The 20,392-nt window shown below is 40.3% G+C and overlaps 1 protein-coding gene across 10 annotated transcripts in view; it reads left to right on the top strand.

Annotated features, from left to right (window-relative positions):
- Window positions 1-14,992, top strand: part of APBA1 (amyloid beta precursor protein binding family A member 1) — a 278,713-nt gene extending 263,721 nt beyond the window's left edge. For 8 of the 10 annotated variants that reach the window (XM_072611227.1, XM_072611234.1, XM_072611241.1 and 5 more), the window contains 3 exons: window positions 2,159-2,278; window positions 6,180-6,320; window positions 10,637-14,992. In XM_072611227.1, coding sequence (XP_072467328.1) covers window positions 2,159-2,278; window positions 6,180-6,320; window positions 10,637-10,708 — 333 coding nt within the window. In that variant the 3' untranslated portion in view covers window positions 10,709-14,992. The remainder of the gene's footprint in view (window positions 1-2,158; window positions 2,279-6,179; window positions 6,321-10,636) is intronic. The other 2 variants (XR_011967451.1, XR_011967450.1) reach the window with 2 other exon arrangements.
- The last annotated feature ends 5,400 nt before the right edge of the window (window positions 14,993-20,392 follow it).

The following is a 20,392-nucleotide window of genomic DNA, read 5'->3' as shown; positions in this document are numbered from 1 at the left end:
CAGATGAGGAAACTAAGCCTCAGAGAGGTCAATTAACTTTCTCAGGCACGTGGCCACTCGATGTCAGAGGCAGTGTTTGAATCCCATCTTTTTGATGTCTTCATCCAGCACTTGAACCATTACAATTTGCTTTCTCTCTAGGTGATACATCGCTAAGAAACCATACCGTGTGTGGATTTGTCTGATCAGAGGAGACCCCAGTTATCCCTGCTCTGTATTCTCCTGGCTAAACTAATACCATATCCATGAGTAACAGTATACCCAGTCCCAGTTGTTAACACTCAGTTTGGAAATGGCCGTTGCTATTTAATTTGCTGTTGGAACAATGACCTCCAGCAGTAAAGTTACGGATTTTTTTTTCTGTTTCAGAGATTAAAATTTACCTCTTTCATGCTTTAAATATATTCCCCTTGGTTCTCTTACGCTCTCCAATAGTAACAGTAAATCCAGCTTTGGGACTTTCCTAAAAGAAATAAAAAACTATGTGGTGATGGATAGATTCTTCAATAGAATGTTTTGTTCCAGCTACATGAGGCAGGAAGGGGGAGGAAGAAGAGTACTCAAGCTAGAACAAGGGTAGAGAGATTGTTTTAACCAGGCCCTGAAAGGGGACTATTAATCCTTTTTTTAAGAGAAAAATTTAATAAGGTTGGGAGAGGAAAGGATTGGGCAGGAATACTGTGGACAGTTGAAATCTATGGGTCATCTCCAGATTTCAGTTCACACATTCATCTCAACAACATCCTGCCTCACCATGAAACCTAGTACTTTCTGCAAGGGGTAGAATTCGCTAAATTGAGTTTCCTCATCCATCCCTGTTTTGTCCCCATTCCCTCTTGTTGGTGCCTGTAAGCAATGAAACTCCAAAAGAGCACCCAGCATTTGGAAGGTGTGGATGCCAGGGGTTCTGAATTATGTACAGATGGTAACCAGAAGTTGGCCATGCCAATCTGATGCACCTGTGCTTTGCAAAAGAGGAAAATGTGAAGTTTGTATTTTCACCAAAAAGAGGCATTTCCCCCTCTTCCACATCCCCCACACTAACTTCAGGAAGACTTGACCTGTTCTTAGTCAGTACTTTTTCTAGCAGAAGAGTCCATGTGACAGTTATCTACAGAACTACAGGAAGCTGCAGTGTTTTCATGGTTTGCTAGAAAACAGCCCATTTTTCCAAATAAGTTTCTTACAGCTTCACATATATATTTGATATTATATACTTGCCTTTGAATAGGCGGGGTAGGAGCGGGCAGAAGGACGAAAATTAGGAACTCAAAATGTTAAAAATTGGTTATTTTTAAATGCTTTATGTGTAACTTACATGTAATGTTTAACAAAATAAATAATTTTTTTTATTTTAAAAAAGAAATTACCCAAAAGAAGCAGATCTCTTGGCAGCCAAAATGGCTGCATTTAAAGCATCCAGGTTTTGGACCTTTTTTGGGGGGGAGGGGGGTTTAAGCAATAATAGTGGTTGATGTTGAATCAGAGACGAATTTCCAGGACTACAAGCTATCATTATTAATTATTATTATTAATGAAAAATCAACTCAATTTACAGGCATTTACTAAACACCTTCCATGTAACTGGCGCAGTGCTGGGTAGGAGGCTGGCACACAGACATACCTACCCTCATGGAGTTTATAGTCCACTAGGATGGGGGGGGGAGGTATAACAGAAACAAATCTTAGGTAAGCTGCAAGCTTCTATCAAGTACTTACCTTGCATTTTGCTGTTGTCACGGCCTACAGAGAATGAGACTCCTTAAGGAGTTTGCTTTCTATCCAGGGACACGGCTCATGCATATAAGTATTTGCAGAATAAATAGATGGTAGTTAAGGAGCTTTCCCTTTCCTTTGCCCCAGTGTGGGCTTTGGAAAGGACTAATGTAGAAAAGGTGATGCTTGAGGGAAGAGGGGATTCATGCTGGTGGTGGTGAGGAGAGAGGATGTTCTGAGCATTCAGAGGTGCTGAGATGGGAGAGAGATGGTGGGAGATAGGATGTTGTATAAGAGAAACAGGTCAATTGGGCAGGATCTCAGAGGAGGAAGGGGAACGTTGTTTAAAAAAAAATGTCTGTTGGGAATTTGAGTTTTTCTTTGTTATTGACTGTCCTGCTGCTTAGCTCTTGCCCTCACCATATCTGTGGGTTCCTTTTAGGGTTTAAAGAATCAGTCTCGAGTGAAGCTGAACATTGTGAGATGCCCCCCAGTCACCACTGTGTTGATCAGAAGACCAGACCTCCGATACCAGCTGGGTTTTAGTGTCCAGAATGGAATTGTAAGTACCATCCACTGAATACTTGACAGAAGCCCCAGCAGAAATGTAGTGTTACAGCTGTGTTTTTTTTAAGTCTCTTGTGTCTCCAAAGAAACAAGGAAAATCGGCACACTTACACTCACTCACCTTTCCTTCCCCCATAGAGTTCATCTTGGCTGAGATAAGCTGGAGCCGATACAGGCTGACCACTTTTACTTAAAAATATAAAAGGTACCCCAGTGGTCAGACAAGCATTCTCTCCAGATCAGGCTGAGAGGCTCGGAGGAAGCGGTGCATTTCCAGTTCTGCCTCTCATACTCACTAGCAGTGTCTGAATTCTTAGTTCTTCCATCCTCCCCCACCCCTTCTTCTTTATATGAGTGTACCTTTTGGCTTGGTTCTAAGTACCATTTTCTTATTTCCTAGAGATCTTATCTGCTCCAGTGGGTTCAAGTATCATCTCTATGCAGATGACTCCCAAAACTAAACAGGGTTTAATTAAATAGCTTTAATGAAATAAAGCTATTAAGCTTTACTAGCTTAAGTTAAGAAAGAGGACACTTAGACTTTTGGGACACCCTGTGGATCCATCCCTCACCTCTTTCTGTTGCAAGTTCCCACTATTAGAAACACACTTAACACTGCAAAGTATCAAGGAAAATTTACTAAAGTAGAGTTCAGAGGAATTGAACTTTGGGCAAAGCTGACTACCCCTCTTTGGGAGGAAGGAGTACCTTCTACCTTATTCCCTCTGAATGAATGGGTAGCTCCCAAGTAAGGCTAGAGGGAGACTACAGTTTGTTTAGACCAATGCAGACTTTGCATCACACCATCCATTGGCCATGTGACTTCATGTTCTCCTTTCTGATAGGCTTTCCCTCAAACCTGCGCACAAGTTTCTGACCTTTAATCTGACCGTGCTAAATCACAACTCTGATCACTTAAAACTGGGAATTTTAATGTGGAAACAGACCTTCTTCCTTGTTTCCCACACCACCTACAATTACCTGTGTTTGCTGGACTTCTTTCATCCATTCTCTTTGTTTTCTGTGGCTAAGTTATGGGCTTATCTATGACGAAAAGTTACAACCAGTTCTTTAAAATTCAAATTTGTAATAGCCTTTGCTATAGAGAACCCTGTCAAAGGCATTGTGAAAGCCAAGTTTAATTAAGTTAAATTCATTATCTCTCAGGAGGTAGCCAAGGTGTAGTAGGTAGAGCAAGCCTTAATTAAAGCTAAAAAGATCTGGATTCAAGTTTTACCTACATACACTAGCTTAGGTAGTCAGTTGACTTCCCAGTGCCCAAGGCAACTCTCTAAGATTATATAAATTGTAGGAATACCAACTTGTATTGATAAAGGTAGTTTCCTTACCTGGAAGTCCCCTTCTTTCAGTGAAATCGCAGATCTAGTCTCCATCTCTAGTTCTCACTTTATCGACACACTTATTTACTCTTCTTAAAACATCCTGGTATATTAGATAGGTTTCATTTCCCCTCAGAATTTTTTTTTAAATTTTTCTCCAAAAATGCAGTTACTCTATATATTCTAGTGACAGGCTATACTGCTGTATTCTGGCATGTTCTTTACTCATTAGCAAAACCTGTCAGCATAGTATTGCTAGTCTGGAGGAATGCTTGCCCCTGCAATTTAGTTTTGAAAGGAGCAAGTAAATCAGCAAAAATAAAAAGCTACACGGCATGAGTCATTTTTTTTAATCCATATATTATTTCCCCCTTTCTTTTAATTGTTTTTTTCTAGAACATTAAAAAAAATTCACATTTCCTTCTAGTACCAGAAAATGTTTAGAGCTAAGTTGAGTCAGTCAGGCAGATCTGGGAGAGACCCAAGGCATCTACCTGCCCTGAGGACTGTTTTTGACCAAGAGTCAATGCAAACAGGAAAATGTTCTCCCTTTCTCAAAGAAGCATTAAGTATTTTGTTAGATGATCTCATTAAATGCTTATGCATTGTTTCCAGTAAAGGACCATATTTGGAAATGCGGAGAAGGTCAAGGGAAGATCAACTGTTCCTTTCATTTTAAAAATGACTTTGACTTTGTGTACTTTTTGCATTCTCTTAAATTCTAGGCCATTACATAGACTCCTGGACAGTCATTACTGACATTAAGCCATCGCACCAATGCAGATCCCTCCCAAATGCAGATTTTTAGCCCAGATCCCTCTTCCAAACTGTAGGCCTAGATGGAGCATCAAACTCTGCCTGTCTGTCACCTCACGCACTCATTCTCCCCCTTCTCCTGATTTCACTATTTCTAACAGCAATACCTAACTGGACTCAGTGTCCTTTATTCTAAACCATCCAATTATATTTTTTATACTTGAATCTCCTTCATTTCTTACCTTTCATTCAGCTACCAAGGCTATCAGTTCTTTCTTTGAAATGCTTAACAAAATAAATATATATTTTTTTAATTTTAAAAAAGAAATTACCCCAAAGAAGCAGATCTCTTGGCAGCCAGAATGACTGCATTTAAAGCATTCATCTTTTGGGGGTGGGGGTGGGTGGGAGGGTAGTTAAAGCAATAGTAGTGTTTGGTACTGATTCAGGGACTAGTTTCCAGGACTAGAAGCTGTCTGACTTGTCTGTGCTAGAGACTTTGGAATCACAGTCCATAGAGCAGTAGGTAGGTGACGTTTTAGATAGAGTGCTAAAATTCAGAGTCTGGAAGACCTGAATTCAAATACTAGCCACTAGCTAGTTGTGTGACCCTGGGCAAGTCACTTTAAAAAAATCACTTAAAATCTCTCAACATCAGTGTCTTCATCTATAAAATGGGAGTAAAGATAGCACCCATCTCACAGGGTTATTTTGAGTCTTAAGATACTCTAAAGCTTATTATTTTAATACTAGCTATTATTATTATTAATGAAAAGTCAACCACTCAATTCACAAGCATTTACTAGTCTCAAATGATGAAGAGGCATTTATTTAGTACCCACTTTATACCAGGCAAGATGCAGAATGGTGTAGGTAAAGAGGCAATCTCAGATTCAGGAATACCTAGAGTCATCTCATCTCACACCTGCTAGCTAGTTTTGGAGTGGGGAGAGGGGGATTTCCTCCCTTCTTTGTGTTCCCAGGGGCTTAGCACAATGCCTGGCACATAGTAGATGCTTAATAAATGCTTGTGGAATGACTGATTATCCCAGGCATGAAACAGTCTTCATTAGTAGAGTCATTTCCTCATTCTTGTGCTCCTAGAGTGAAAGAGAACCCCTCCCCCTCATGACCAACAAAATTACAATTGTAGTAAAAAACAAAACAAAACTTGGTCAGCTCTGTACTAGGTGCTGGGAATACAAAAGACAAACAAGAGACCCTCTCCTTAAGGAGCTTTCTCTATCACGTTTTCTCTGTATTGTCATTACCGGTACTTTAATAGCAATCCCAAATACTTCTATTAAGTCTCTTCTTGTCCACTCGGATTGGCTCCCTGCTCCAAAGGTTTTGTGTGTTTGTGTGACTGTTTGTCTGTCTGTCTGTCTGTCATGGACCCTTTGGCAGTACTGATGTCACAAGGCAGTCGTGTTTTCATCCATCAAATCTTAGTCAGGATATTGGATTTCAGGATTTGTGACCTTTAGAAAAATAGTCTGTTATAGAGAATTAAGAGTTGAAAGAATGAGTAATTAAGTGGCCAGAGGTGTCCAGAGGTTTATTCCAAGACCTGACTGAGCTGTGATCTTCAGTAAATTGAGATGTGTATTAGATTCTGTGATTCAGTGTCCTAGGGGAGACTTAGCTAACTCTGCCATGTTTTTAGTGGAAGGGTGACCATTGGGAGATTTAAACCCCTTTTTCTTCCTTGCAGACTCCACCTACTTGCTCAGAGATCAGCTGTGGTACTGTGGTGATTCCGGGCTCAGCAGGGATTAATTTGATCTTTTTTCTTGCTAGATCTGCAGCCTCATGCGAGGAGGGATAGCGGAACGGGGCGGAGTTCGAGTGGGACATCGAATCATTGAAATCAATGGACAGAGTGTTGTAGCTACACCCCACGAGAAGATTGTTCACATTCTCTCCAATGCTGTTGGGGAGGTAGGAGCTGAAATCCGTAGGGTTAGAAAAGGAGTCTGTACAGATCATTTGCCCAGCCCCTGGGCGTCCCAGCCCCTGGGCATCCTAGCCCCTGGGCATCCCAGCCAGAGGATTGTCTGAGATATCTGAGGAAAGGTGGGGCTCCATAGGCTTCCTTGATTTTCCATCCCAGTATTATCCCTGCATAATCAGAGAAGTTTCTCCTCACACCTAAATTACCTCTCTGTTGTTAGAATTTAAATCCATTTCCTTTGATTCTATCAAGGTACTTCTATGACATAGAGGGCTAGACTTGGAGTCAAAAGGACCTGAGTTCAAATTCCACTTAATTAAGTGCTAGCTGTATAACCCTGGGCAAGTCACTTAACTTCTGAGCTCTCAGTGACCTCGTCTGTAAAATGGAGACAAAAATCATACCTGTTTCACAGGGGTGTCTGTGAGGACCAGATGTGATAATCAGTGTGCTTTGAGGACAGACAGAATAACTAGTATTGGAGCTTCTCTGTTCAGTAAAGTTAAATCACTTTTTGGCCTTCTTTTCACCCAGACTTTTTTTAGCTTCTCACTTCCTAACCTGTTTTCCATCTCTTTTGTTATTTTTCTGCTTCTTTATAGTCTTTTCAGTTCTTCCTGTCGCCCCGCATGTGGGCCTCCACATTAAGCTTAACAGTTTTAATTATTTTGTTAAGGTTAAAACAATGGAAAATCACCTAAAGTTTCCTATACATGCATATCATAAATATGTATACGTGTTTATGAGGGCTGTATATATGCACATATATATAGGGATGTACATGTATATATTTTATATACATATGTAAATGCGCTATGTATTGAGTGGGTCAGATTATCAGCTTGAAACATACTTTGGCCAATGAGGGGTCCCAGTTGCCACCCTAGCCCCAGTTAATTGTCAGGGCCTCCAACCACTGATTAATTGATAATTGTCCTAATAAGGATATCCTACAAGGACAGGATGAATCAACAACCAGTAAACTGCCATTTTGAAAGGACTAGTTGAGTATTGCCAAGGCCTCTAAGGGAACTAAAGTCTCAGGTAGTAGATTCAGCTGGCTGTCAATGTCAGGTGGGATAATTGACCTTGAGTTATGACCCATCCAATGCTGACTGTGTGGCGAAGGGCAGGAAATGAGGAGGCTGTGATAACAATACGGGAATTATTCAACTGAAAGTCGTCTTAGAAAAGAAGAGAGAGTGTTAAACCTAGGTGTAAGACCATGGGGCTCACTACACCACATGAGCTGTAGCCTTCAAACATGTTTTCAATATGTTTAACTCCCCAGCACCACGTGGGTGGTGTGATTATTGTTTACATAAGCCCATCCTTATATATCTTTTTTTGAATCGCTAATAAATGTTTTTAGATTATTTTATTTATATTAATATTAATTTATTTTTAAAATAAATAAATAAAATATTTATTTAATTATTTAGACTTATCAAAGATAAGTCCACGAGTCACTTTTGCTTTTTAAGAAACCAAAATCAGAGTTAGCTAAGGGAGACTCAGTAGTCTCTTGCTTCCCACAGCCTTTTAAAATGAACATTTTATTAATACCTTTTGTTTTTATATTGTAACAGTTCCAGATATTATATTTTCATCAACTCCTGACCCCCAGTGAGTTTTCCCTTGTATCAAAGAAAAAACTTAAAACCAAATGATATCGCAACCACAACTGCAGCCACAAAGCTCCCCAAAGCCTTTCCCTTTTGTCCATGGACACAGCTGTATTATCGATTCATGTTCTTAGTCATGTCTTCTGGGACAAAGGGGAGAGTCTGGAACAACAGTCACACAGTATTTTTTATCTTTTCCTTTCTATTTTTATCTCTCTTTAAAACCCTGGAGAGAAATAAGGTGAAGTATTCAAACCCAGGTCTTCTGTCTACTTCTAGTGTTTCTGCCCTTAGACCTTCTTTTGTATTAAATGGTCATTTTATTTTATATTTGTAACACCAGCATACGAAGAGGCAGCATGGCTTAGTGTTTGGAGCCAGTGGACTGCAGCGGGAATCCTAGCTCTCTTGAATGCTACCTGTGTGAACTGGGGCAAGTCTTAATCTTTTAGACTTCATTTCTGTAAACCTCAGTCTTCTTGTCTGTAAAATGAGGATGTTAGATTAGATGGCCTCTACAGATCCCAATCCCTCTAGCTCTAGAGCTGTGACTGTCCTCTTTTTCACTGGCTAGTTATTAGTAGTGTGGGCAGGGAGGTGGCACAGTGGATAGAGTGTACCACCTGAAGTCAGGAAGAGACTCATCTTCTTGAGTTCAAATCCAGCCTAAGACACTTACTAGCTGGACGTAGCACTTAATTCTGTTTGCCTCAGTTCCTTGTCTGTGAAATGAGCTGGAGAAGGAAATAGCAAGCTACTCCAGTATCTCTGCCAAAAAAATAGAATCTGACATGTTTGAAAAAATTTTCAGTTGTAGTAGTAGTAGTGGTGGTAATGGTAGTAGTGGTAGTGGTAACATAGTAGCCACAGAAAGCATAACATAGAATGGGAGGCTCTAGAGGCAGCAGTAACTTATAATAGGAACTTGGAGAGACTCTATTTAAAATCCTTAATCTTCAACAAGTAATTGAAACTTCCTGAGTTATCTCATCTGTTGGCTGGTGATTAGATGTGTAGTCCTTAGGTAATATCAAATGACATAATGAATGAAAAGTACTTTGTAAAACTTATCAATAAAAATAGCTGGCATTTATATGCATACCACTTAAAACAAATATTATCTCATTTTATCTTCACCACAATTGTGGGAGGTAGATACTTTTGTTATCCTGCTTTTACAGATGAGAAAATTAAGACTGAGCAAGATTTAAGTGACTTGCCCAAGGCTGCACAGCTAGCAAGTGGCAGAGGCTGGATTTGAACTCAGATTTTTCTGTCTTCAGGCCCAGTGCTCTATCTGTAAAAAGTGGATAATAATATCCTTACTACTACCTCATAGGGTTGTAATAGGTATCAAAGAAGGTTTTTGCTTTAGAGAAGAACTGTGATTTCATTGATAGAGGGAGCTCCCTCTCTGAAAATATCTGGCAGTAAGCATTTATGAAGCACCAACTGTTTACCAGGTACAAAGAATGAAACAATCCTTTTATTCCTAAGGAGTTTATAAGTACAAGTATAGATAACATAAACCTTTTTTTGACATTTAAAAAAAATTAAATTTCATTTTTGCTAGTTTTTACAATCAAGAAAAAGGACATCACATTTATGTAAAAAAACACAATAAAAAAGTATCATTACTGAAAATATTACACAACGTCAGCTGTTTCTTCTCAGATTTGCTTTATGTAATTGAGTGTATTTGAATTAATAAATAAAAAATTTGAACAAGAGATATGGCTAACAATTTAAATGGACCTGATACTAGAATTTCCTTTAAACTTTTCCCAAATTTATTTTCATGTCTTTCCGTTATGGATTAATAGGGGAGGGGGAATTAATCATGTGGAGACCTTCCATTCAAATGACAAACATTTTAAAAAAGTATTTATGATATATTTCATTCCTCTAGAATCTAAGCACAGAGGCTCCTCCAAGTCTGTGTGTTTCACAGTATAAAAAGTTAGGTAAATACAAATATACACAAAATAATTAAACACAAAGTAAATGTTGGGGCAGCTAGGTGGTACAGCGGATGGAGTACCAGGTCTGGAGTCAGGAAGATTCATCTTCCTGAGTTCATATCTGGCCTCAGATACTTACTAGTTGGGTGACCCTGATAAGTCACTTAACCCCATTTGCCTCGGGTTCCTCGTCTATAAAATGAGCAAAACTCTCCAGTATCTTTGCCAAGAAAATCCCAAGTTGGGTGCCACAGAGTCAGACATGACTGAAATGACTAAACGACAAGGTTTTGCAGTAGCACTGAGGGATTTGGCACCTACTTTGTAACTTATATAGCCTTAGAGAGTAGCGTAGGGTCATGGAGGTTAGTTGATTTGCCTAGGGTTTGATAGCCAGTAAATGTCAGAGGTAGGACTTAAACCCAACTTTTCTTCACTCTGTGGCCAGCTCTCTTTCTACTAGGCTGCTCTATGCTTATCAAAGATGACAGTGTTTTTATGTACAAGTGATGGTGTTTTTTATATAATGTACATAAATACAGAATTTTATTTTCCTGGTTTACCAATTAGGAATTCCCTGTGTTAACTTGGCAGGATCCCCTCATTTCCTGTGCTTTTCCAGGAAGGAAATTCCTGATTGGCCCTGCTTTATAGCTGTAAAGCTTTGTGGGTTATACTGTTTGACTGACTGGCTGTGTCTCTTTTCTCCCCACCTAGATTCACATGAAAACGATGCCAGCCGCCATGTACAGATTGTTGACGGCACAAGAACAGCCTGTTTACATCTGAGACCCATGTTCCTCACCTTCATAACATGCATGAGGGCGCCTCCTCACTACTGGCTCTGTTTCTCGTGATGCTATTTGTGACCATGGAATCATTTTGTTTGCACTCTCTCTCACACACAACGTTTTGTCGTGCACCAGAAGAGAAGTATCCATGAGGACCCCTTTTTTCTCCCTTGCTCCATCTTTCACCCACCCCAGTCCCCATCCCCAAATACAAGTGATGTTTTAATGTGTGTAGTTCCTTGCAGAAGGGAGAGCTGCCCAGATCTTCCCAGCAAACTTACCTGCAAATGAATCTTGTGGAAAATTTATGCTTGGCATTTGGGGTATACCTGGCATCCTGGGAGGGGTAGAGAATAGAAGGGAGGACTAGCTCTCCTGTGGAGTCCATACCTCACAAAAAGGGTTATCCAGTGGGGGTGATGGTGCAGTGGCTAGAAGTTCTTTGGTGCTCTTGTCCTTTCCTTGGTGTACGTGTGTTGGGATAGGATGAGGTACAGGGAGCCAAACAAGATTTTGATTGACCAAAGTAGACTGAGGGCTTAACTCTCTTTACTATTTCCTCACAGAATTCCTGAGCAGGTTTCAAACATATTCCATGTTTGGTCTTTAATTTGCAATATGTTTATTTACTTTAAGTATAGATATTAGAAGGCCACTGGCATTTAAATAAAGAGGGAGGGAAGTGACCATTGACATTCTGAAAGCAGTTATAATGGCCTTGCAGATAGCTTAAAGTTGACGTAAGCTCCTCCCATGTCACTAGCCAGTGAATACCAAAAGGGGTCATATGTGGCCTTTCTGTTGCACTCCTTTTCATCTATCCCATTCCACCAGGGTTCTAAGCTTAAACTCTAGGTCCCCAAGCACCATCTGTCAAGGGTCCACACCTCTCCTAGAATGTCTTTATCATGTAACCCCATCTTTTCCTGGTCCCAACAGGGCCTGCTTGGGTTGAAATTCCAACTGCCCTCTGTCCTTTGGGCATTTTGCTTCATTTTAACTGAGGTACTTCCTAGTGTTCACATTCCCAAGTAACATTTCCCTAGCATTTTGACAGAGCTCTCCAAGATTCAGTGAATGAAAGCTACTCCCTTAGCTAGCTTGGAGACAGGCATCTAGAAACTAACTCTTTGGTTACCAGGAGACCATTAATCTGTTCTTTTCCTAAATTTTAAGTTCCTCTGGTCCATGGGCTGAAACGAGCTTCTCTGCTGCTTGGGACCAGCAAGACGTACATGTTCCCTGCACGGCAGAAGTGATCGTGGAGGGTATCCCTATGGCCCTGGCTGATAATTTCTAAGCTTCATCTCCTAGCCTTGTGGATCTGAGAGAGAATGGACCTGGTGTTGAATGTCTTTCATATTATTCAGGTGCCTCATTTTTATGGACTCTTAGTTCAGCAAAGGCGTCTCAGTAATACTGTTACTCTGAGCCAATTTTTACATATTCTTGGTCCAAAGAATATTTTTGATTTTGTGTGGGGTGTAGATTTGGTTCTTTTGTTGTATTTTTGTCTTTTGGGGTTTTTTGTCTTACTTTGTGACCTCAGTGAAATCAGGGGAAGAAAAACGAATATATTTTTTAATCTTAATATAAAACTCCCCGTCCTCTGCTTTTAAGATATTTATTCATTATGTCTGCTGACGTAGGAATTCAGTGAGCAAACTGTGGGTAGTGGGTATTTATTACCATGGAGAGAGAAGGGAAGGGAGTGAAAATAATAAAGAACCAAAAACCAGGCCCACATCTCCACCAGGAGGAGAAGTTAACTTCAGAAGGTCTAATCTACTTTTCTTTGGGGCTCTAGCAATTCAGTTTCTTTCTAAAAAACAAAAAATAGGGGAGTTCCATATCTTGAAATTATCAAAAGCTGAGTCTTCAGTTTTTGAGCACATACTTGATGGGGAAATGAAGCCAGACAGATCCAGATAATACGCCTGAGGAAGAGATATGCCCTTCCTCAACATTATGCTTAAGTAAGCTGTAGGAGCCCTGAAGTCACCTTCTAGAATTTAGACTGAAGGCCAGCCTTAGGCTGAATTATGAAGAATCACAAGTTGATCTTCATTGCTTTTCATAGGCGTGTCATTCCTTCTCTTGCTAACACAGCTGTCCTGTGAGGAAAGATTTCATGCTATGGTGTTAAGCTCAGGCATCAGCATGCAATAGAATCTAAGCTTGGAGTCAGGAAAGAACAAGGGATGTTACAGTCCCCCAGACAGCTCTCTAAGACAATGTCCAGAGGAGTTGTTCATCTATATCAGGGATGAGTTTTCCATGCTGGGAGTGTCTTCCTCTGATAACCCTCCTCACTGTTCCTCCAAAAGGGGGTTAGGGATTTAATATGTTAGCTTTGGGGAGTAATTAAAATTTAAATGAGAAAAATGCCTTAATTTAAAAGGAATGAATGGATAATGATAGTATCCAAAGGTGGTGAGTTTTTGTGGGGGAAAGACCTTTCCTGAATTTCACTGCAAGTACACCATGGTAGGTAATCCCCTCTTTGTGTGAGGGCTATCTTAGCTATGCTGGTAAAATTCTCCTTATTTGTTGCTACTAGAGAGAATTCTGGCTTTGGCTTTGGATGGTGCTTAAAGATTCTCCTGCCACCTCACACACCTCCTCCTCACCCCAACTCCTAGAATAACACTTTACCCAGGATTGGCGCTCAGTGAATGATACAAGGGAGGCAGGGGAGAGTCCAAGGAAGGGGTGAAAAACAATGTATTTTGTGCTTTTACCACTGATAAAATTTTGGACAAGTTTAAGAAAAGAAACAGAAATGGCAAACTTAGAAAGTGAGTAGACCCGATACATATTTTAGCACAAGATTAAAATTAACCCACCATTCACATTAACTAAAAGTAGTCCCTTGCTGCAGGATTTTGAATGCAACAACACTAGCACTGATGATCATATGGGAAGTATTTAACGGCCCCCACAGGGGCAGAAGCTATTGGGATTCAGGAGTAGGAGTTTTCTTTATATTAGCATCTTAATTTATAAGATCATGTTTTTAAAAAAAAAATGTTTTTCTTAACATCCCTATATATAGTAATATATGTAAATATGATAAATACCATGTATAATTGAGAACACTATGTACAGAGCAGCCTTTCCATAAGTTGCCTGAGTGAAAAACCACTCCACATGGAGTTCAAGCACGCTGGTAACTCATTTCAGGCATCAACCCCCATTTTTCTTTACCTCTTTTTCATTCTGTGGAGATAACAAGAGTCCAGCTCTATTTCTGAAATGTGAGGGTTGCAGGGAGCCCCTGGGATTTTGGGACAGTGAAGACCACCCTCTGCCTAAATTACCCGGGAGCCAGAGCTCACTTCTCCAATAATAATTGCCACTGCCCACCAGGATAGACTTAGCTGGAAGAAACTGGATACACAAAAGGGCTGGCTGCCATTTAACAGAAATAAGGAACAACAAAACAGACGGTAAGTCACATTTTCCATAAGCGCAGGTCCCCCAAAGGCCCTGGAATAAATTGCTATCTCCCCTTTCTTCCTTCTCCCATTCTGTATACTCATACACATATGCACACACTCAATACACGAACACACACACATTTCCCATAATTTGTCAGATTAAAAAACCCACCTATCTATCCTCTCATGGCAGGGTTTGACCCAGTCGCATAACTCTTGTCAGTGTTTACACGTAAGGGACCACCTCGACTCTGCCTCTGTTTCCTTCACAGGTTTGAAAAAAAAATCCATTCATTGGTTTGAACTGTATCCATTGTCAGATCTTTGATTCGGGTTTCCTTGAGTGCAGGACTCTTTCGTTTATGCTTTCCTGAATCTCGGCAGTGTCTGAAGATGACGGTGTGGGTGTGAGGTTGCTTGCACATATCTAGCACAGTACCTAGACTATGCCGTTGTAGTCTCGTTCTGTAAAGAAGGTGAGATCGAACTTGCTGTAAAGCGTGGGGAGAAGTACAGTATTGTATTTGTAACTATCGTTTTCTTTGTATACACTAAACTTAATGATCTCTCTATGTAAAATATAAATATATATAAATATATACAGATATAAATCTATATAAAACATGTGTGTGAGCCTGGAATGTTGATGATATTGCACATGTATTGAATGTAATTCCTCTGACACTTTTGGTCACAGGTCTCTGGACCCCTCTCTGTGCACACAGCAGCAGTGGTTTGATTTTGGGGTTGTGTGATGTATTTACTGTGCTACCTTCCCTTATTTAAATGAGCGCTGATGTCTGTAAGATTTGCAATGACAATAAAAAAAAAACTACCCCTTGTATCTTGGTCATGGCTGACTATTTGACACTTTTGATGGGTTGTCCTGGCATGGCCAGGGCAAAAGTTTCTCGGTCGCTGTGGAAGAAGCTTTCTGCTTTGGATTGAATTCAGTTCAAGCATTTGGGAAACACCCTGTCATGTGACTGATATGGTAGGAACTGAGCTTACAAAGTCAAAAAGGGAAACCATCCCTGCCCTCAAGAGATTACATTTTACTGGGGAAAACTGTGTACGCAAATAAGTAAATGCATAATGAACGCAGAGTATTGGTGACCCAGAATAACAATTGTAATTCGACCCATTTCCTAGCCCCTCTCCTGTTATGGTTAAAGGCCATGATGTGGTGACACAGCTAGACTATATCCTTAACCAGCCGGCTGGAAGATGGGAGCTCACTAAGGAATACCCTCCCCCAGACACACACACACACACACACACACACACACGCACACACGCACACACGCACACACAACCATCTCTGGGGGTGATGTAGAGAGAATGTTGCCCCTCTTACCACAGGGGATCTTAGAATTCAAATGGAGGGAGACTTGAAGGAATTCAGTGACTTGCATAGAATTTAATTTTCCCATCCCACATCACCAAAAGGTGGCAGGGCCTTTTTTAAACAGGATAAATCCCAAGAGATCATAGATCATTATAGTTCTTGTGAAAGAAGCTGTGAGTTCAACTTCAGCTGGGTCTCTGAGCAGTGATTTGATTTAACTACGGTTTGCTCCACATGTAGAATGGAGATCATCATAGCACCTGTCTTTTCCGGTAGTTGTGAGGATCCAATGAGATCATTGTGAGGCACTTAGCACAATGCCTAGCACAGAGTAAATGCTATATAAATACTAGCTATTATTTTTATTAGCTACGTATTATATTACACAAAGGACTTAGAGGTGTTAGGGAATTTCTCCCTTCCCTGGCTAGTTGCTCCCACCCAGATTTTCTGTCCGATGCTACAGCAGAGGGCCAGTTTGGGGGTTTTTTGTTTTGCAAGCATTCAGTTCACAAGGCTCAAAGAATGAACCAGTTTGGGGAGGCGGCGTTGTTTTTCTTGTTGCAGGTCAATGAACATAAATAAAGCTCACAACAAAACTGATGGAGACTTCTGACCCTAGCCTAGGAGAAACTGTCCAGAGAACTAGACTAGACTGATTTTGCAATTCTACCTCCTACCCTCCGAACACAATAAACACCTGCCATAGTTCTGGAGGGACAGAGGCCCTCAATTCCACCACCTCTGAGTTAGCCCTTTGACTCTAAATTCATAGGGTGGATTCATTCAAACTTACAGTCAGTTCTGCTATAATACCTGTTTCAAAACCTCAAAATTAGGGAACATTTTGAGCACAATGAGAATTTCAAAATGTTGAGGAACGTTAAGAGAATTCAAAACGCCTGACAAAACTCACAGGCAGCAGCTCTCAGAAGGCCACCTCAGGAGAAAACTACCTGGCTTTGTCAAGGTAAAGTGCCCTATTTATTATTTATCTTCTGGTGTGGTGAGAGCCATAGGTAGAGGACCATCTCCTCCCAGCCCCATCCTCTGCTGTGGCCTCTGGTTGTACAAGGCAGCCCAGGGCAGAAGCTGCAGCCCAAGACTGGACTCAGCCACTATTCATTGTATGTTTGTGTCGTCCTTAACCATTTAGCATGTATAAAAACATGCTACTGGAGTTTTTGTGTTTCTCTTGCTTAATTTTGCATAGTTTGTTGTTCTGGGGGAATGCATGTATCTCATTTTTTTTGTTTTTTTTTTAGTAGAACTGCTCATACGTGCTGCTGCCATCCAGAATAGGGGCATTAACTAGGGGGAGTGGAAACCGAGCACTCCCCCAGCATAACTGCCCATCAGGAAAAGGAAAAAATGGGCAATTCCTATTATGCTATCATGGAGCTGAAAGGAAGCTCCCTCATTCCACAGATAAGATAAGTGAGACTCCCCAAAAGTAATAAATCTAAAGTCACACAGCTAGTTAATGGCACAGTTGAAATTCCAACCCCAGGTCACCTGGGTAGCTTTTTTGTTATTTCTATATAATAGAATATAGGAAGATTTCATGCTTCCAAAAGCTCATTAGGGAATTCCCCCAAATTACCTGTACTCTTGTTTAAGCAAAGCATGCCCTCCCCCTAGTTCTTAAGACTCATGTGCCCACCAATGTCCTTCCCAAAGTTAAAATGAGAAGAAATCTTATGACCATTCACAAACATGAAGAAAGCAGTGGTCTTCAGTAGATCCCACTAAAAGTTTGAATGGCCACAGAGATCCTTTGGTATACTGGATACAGTGTTGACTAGACATTGGTAAGACTTGAATTTTAATTCTGTTGCTGTCTCTAATTAGCTGCGAGACCATGGAGAAGTCACTTTAATAACACCTATAGCAGCTGGCACACAAGGTTGTTATGAGACACTAATGAGATGATGGAGGCAAGGCATTTTTAGAAAAAAGCAACTTTCTTCCTCAAGAAAATGTTCCTCATGCATACATGAGAATTGTGGCTTCTGAGCAACCCATAAGCCTTTGGCTTCTTTCATTTCCAGATACATTTTTGCTATTCTCTCATGTCCACTTTTGTACTGAAGTCACTAAACTATATATTGATTTGGTTCAGTAGATCTTGTTAAGTTATTCATAGAATAAATTTCTCCATTTTTCTTTCTCTGGAACATGTTACTGCATAAATAACTTCAGATGGTAGGGGGTTTTGTCTACTTGTTTTCATTGTGATCACTTGGGACGAGGTGTCCCAAGAAATGACACTCTTACTTCTAGGCATACCAGGAAACCAAATCTCCAAACTCCTTTGCCTTTCCAAGGAAAACTAGTTAAGTCAGTCCTTTAGTTAGCTGCAAAATCCTACACAGTCCTTTTGTCTTCAAATTATGTTTATCCCAAGAATGAGAAGTCAAATCACAAAACACTAAGCTCCCATTCTGTCAGGCACTGTACTAAAAAAGCACTGGGGATGCAAAGGCAAAAAGCAAACGAACCAAAAAGCCAAGAGTTCATTTTCTAATGGGAGGAGGCAATGTGAAAACAACTATTAACTACTAACTCAACAAGATATTGATTACATATTAACTACTAACTAAACAAGATATGGACACGGTTGATTGTGTCAACTCGTCATGGACCCATCAGGGGTTTTCTTGGCAAAGATACTGGAGTGGTCTACCATTTCCTTCTCCAATTCAATGGGGAAACTGAAGCAAACAGGGTTAAGTGACTTGCCCAGGGTCACACAGCTAGTTTCTGAGGTCCCATTTGAACTCAGGTCTTCCTGATTCCAGGCCCAATGCTCTATCCACTGCACCACCTACCTGCCCTGACAAGTAAGAGGAAACAAGAAAGATTTTTGCAGCAAGTTAAGTCTGAAGGAAGTTAAAGAAGTCATGAGATGGAGAGGGAGAGCGTTCCAGGCATTGGTGGATAGCCAATGAAAAAGGCCAGAATGGAGAGATGGAGTGGTTTGTGAGAGGAACATCAAGGAGACATGTCAATGGATACAGAGCACATGGAAGGACTGAGGTATAAAAAAGACGAAAGGGAGGAAGGAGTCAGGTTATATAGAGCTTTAAAAGCCAAACAGAGGATTTTGTATTTGATTCCAAAGGCTATAATTGGGAGACACTGGAGTTTATTGAATGACCAGATCGGCACTTGAGGAAGATCAATTTGACAGTTGAGGCAAGGCTGAACTAAAGTGGGGAGAAGCTTGAGGCAGGGAGATCAAGTCCTTTTCCAGTAGTCAATTCATTTATCTTTGCCAAAGTTCTCACATTTAGAATATCTGTAAGTAGCCAGCCACCAGATGATAAGTGGTCAAAAGGTACGAACAGGCAATTTTCAAAGGAAGAAATCTAAGCACTCAAGAGCCATAAGAAAAATAATGTTCCACACCACTATAACTAGAGAAATGCAAATAAAGCATCACCTCATACTTATCAGCTTGACAAAGTTGACAGTACAGGAAAATGACAAAATTGAAAGGACTAAGGGAAAACAGGCACTTGAATGCACTTTTGTAGGAGCTTTGAATTGGTCTCAAAAGCGATTTGGATCTATAGCCTGAAAGTTACTAAACATTGCATAACCTTTAACCTAACAATTATCACTAGTAGGCCTTTATCCCAAAAAGATTAAAAAAAAATAAGAAAAAGACCCATATTTACAAAAAGGCAGGTTTTTGGGGGGGAGTGGCAAATAATTGAAAACTAAGAAGGTATGCATCAGTGGGAAGATTGGTAAGCAAATTATGATATGTGAATGTAATGGGAAATCATTGTATTGTAGAAATGATGAGAGGGATTTCTGAGAAACCTGGGTAAACTTGTGTGAATTGATTCAGAATGAAGTAAGCAGCATCAGGAGAAAAAAACCTGTGCAATAACAACAGCATTGTAAAGGTAAAAAAAGTTTGAAAGACTTAAGAGCTCTAATTAAGGCAATGACCAATCAGGATTCCAAAGGACTGATAATGAAGTGTGCTACCAACCTATTGACAGAGGTGTAGTACAGTGCTGGGCTTGGAATCAGGAAGACCTCATCCACTTATTAGCTTTATGAACTTAAGCAAATCACCTCATTTCTCTCTGCCTCAGTTTCTCATCTATACTAGGTGGCTTGTGAAGTCTCTTCTAGCTCCAAATCTGTGATTCTAGGACTGTGGTCCAACGCCTATTGTCATGAGCATCCACTAGTAGAGAAAGAAGCAAATGGAGTGAGAAAAAGAGAGAGAGAGACAGAGACACAGAGAGAGAGAGAGAGAGAGAGAAAGAGAGAGAGAGAGAGCTGAGAGACCTCCAAGCAGTCCTTCCCTCTCTTCCTACTTAATTTTTCCATTCACCTCCTGTTATTGGAGAATAAGAGAGAATCGGTCCTTATCCAAAAAAGTTTAGTAAAATGAGCCTGGCACATAGAATAAGAAAACAAAATTTGCTTTGAGCCTTGGCTCTATCACTTTCTTACTACCTATGTGGCCCCAAGCATGTTACCTTATTTGCCTATTACTTGCCTATTGAGATAGACGTTTGTCTATTAAAATAATAGTGGATTTGAAAATGGCAAATGGAATAAGAATTGGAAATGACAAATGGATTGGACTAAGTGAGCTCCGAGGGCTCTTTGATAGCTAACAATCTGTGGTTCTGTGATCAATATGTGGGCTACAGGTCAAATAACATCTAACTGTTCAGTCAGTTGTGTCCAACTCTTTGTGACCCTATTTGGGGTTTTCTTAGCAAAAAATACTGGAGCAGTTTGCCATTTCCTTCTCCAGTTAATTTTATAGATGAAGAAACTGAGGCAAATAGGGTGAAACCGACTTGCCTAGGATTACATAGCTAGTAAATGTAAACTGATTTTGAACTCAGGAAAATGAATC

Source organism: Notamacropus eugenii, chromosome 1 (assembly GCF_028372415.1).
Source record: "Notamacropus eugenii isolate mMacEug1 chromosome 1, mMacEug1.pri_v2, whole genome shotgun sequence".
Taxonomy (NCBI): Eukaryota; Metazoa; Chordata; class Mammalia; order Diprotodontia; family Macropodidae; genus Notamacropus; species Notamacropus eugenii.
Note: the sequence above shows the minus strand (reverse complement) of the source record. Positions and strands in the feature narration are given on the sequence as shown.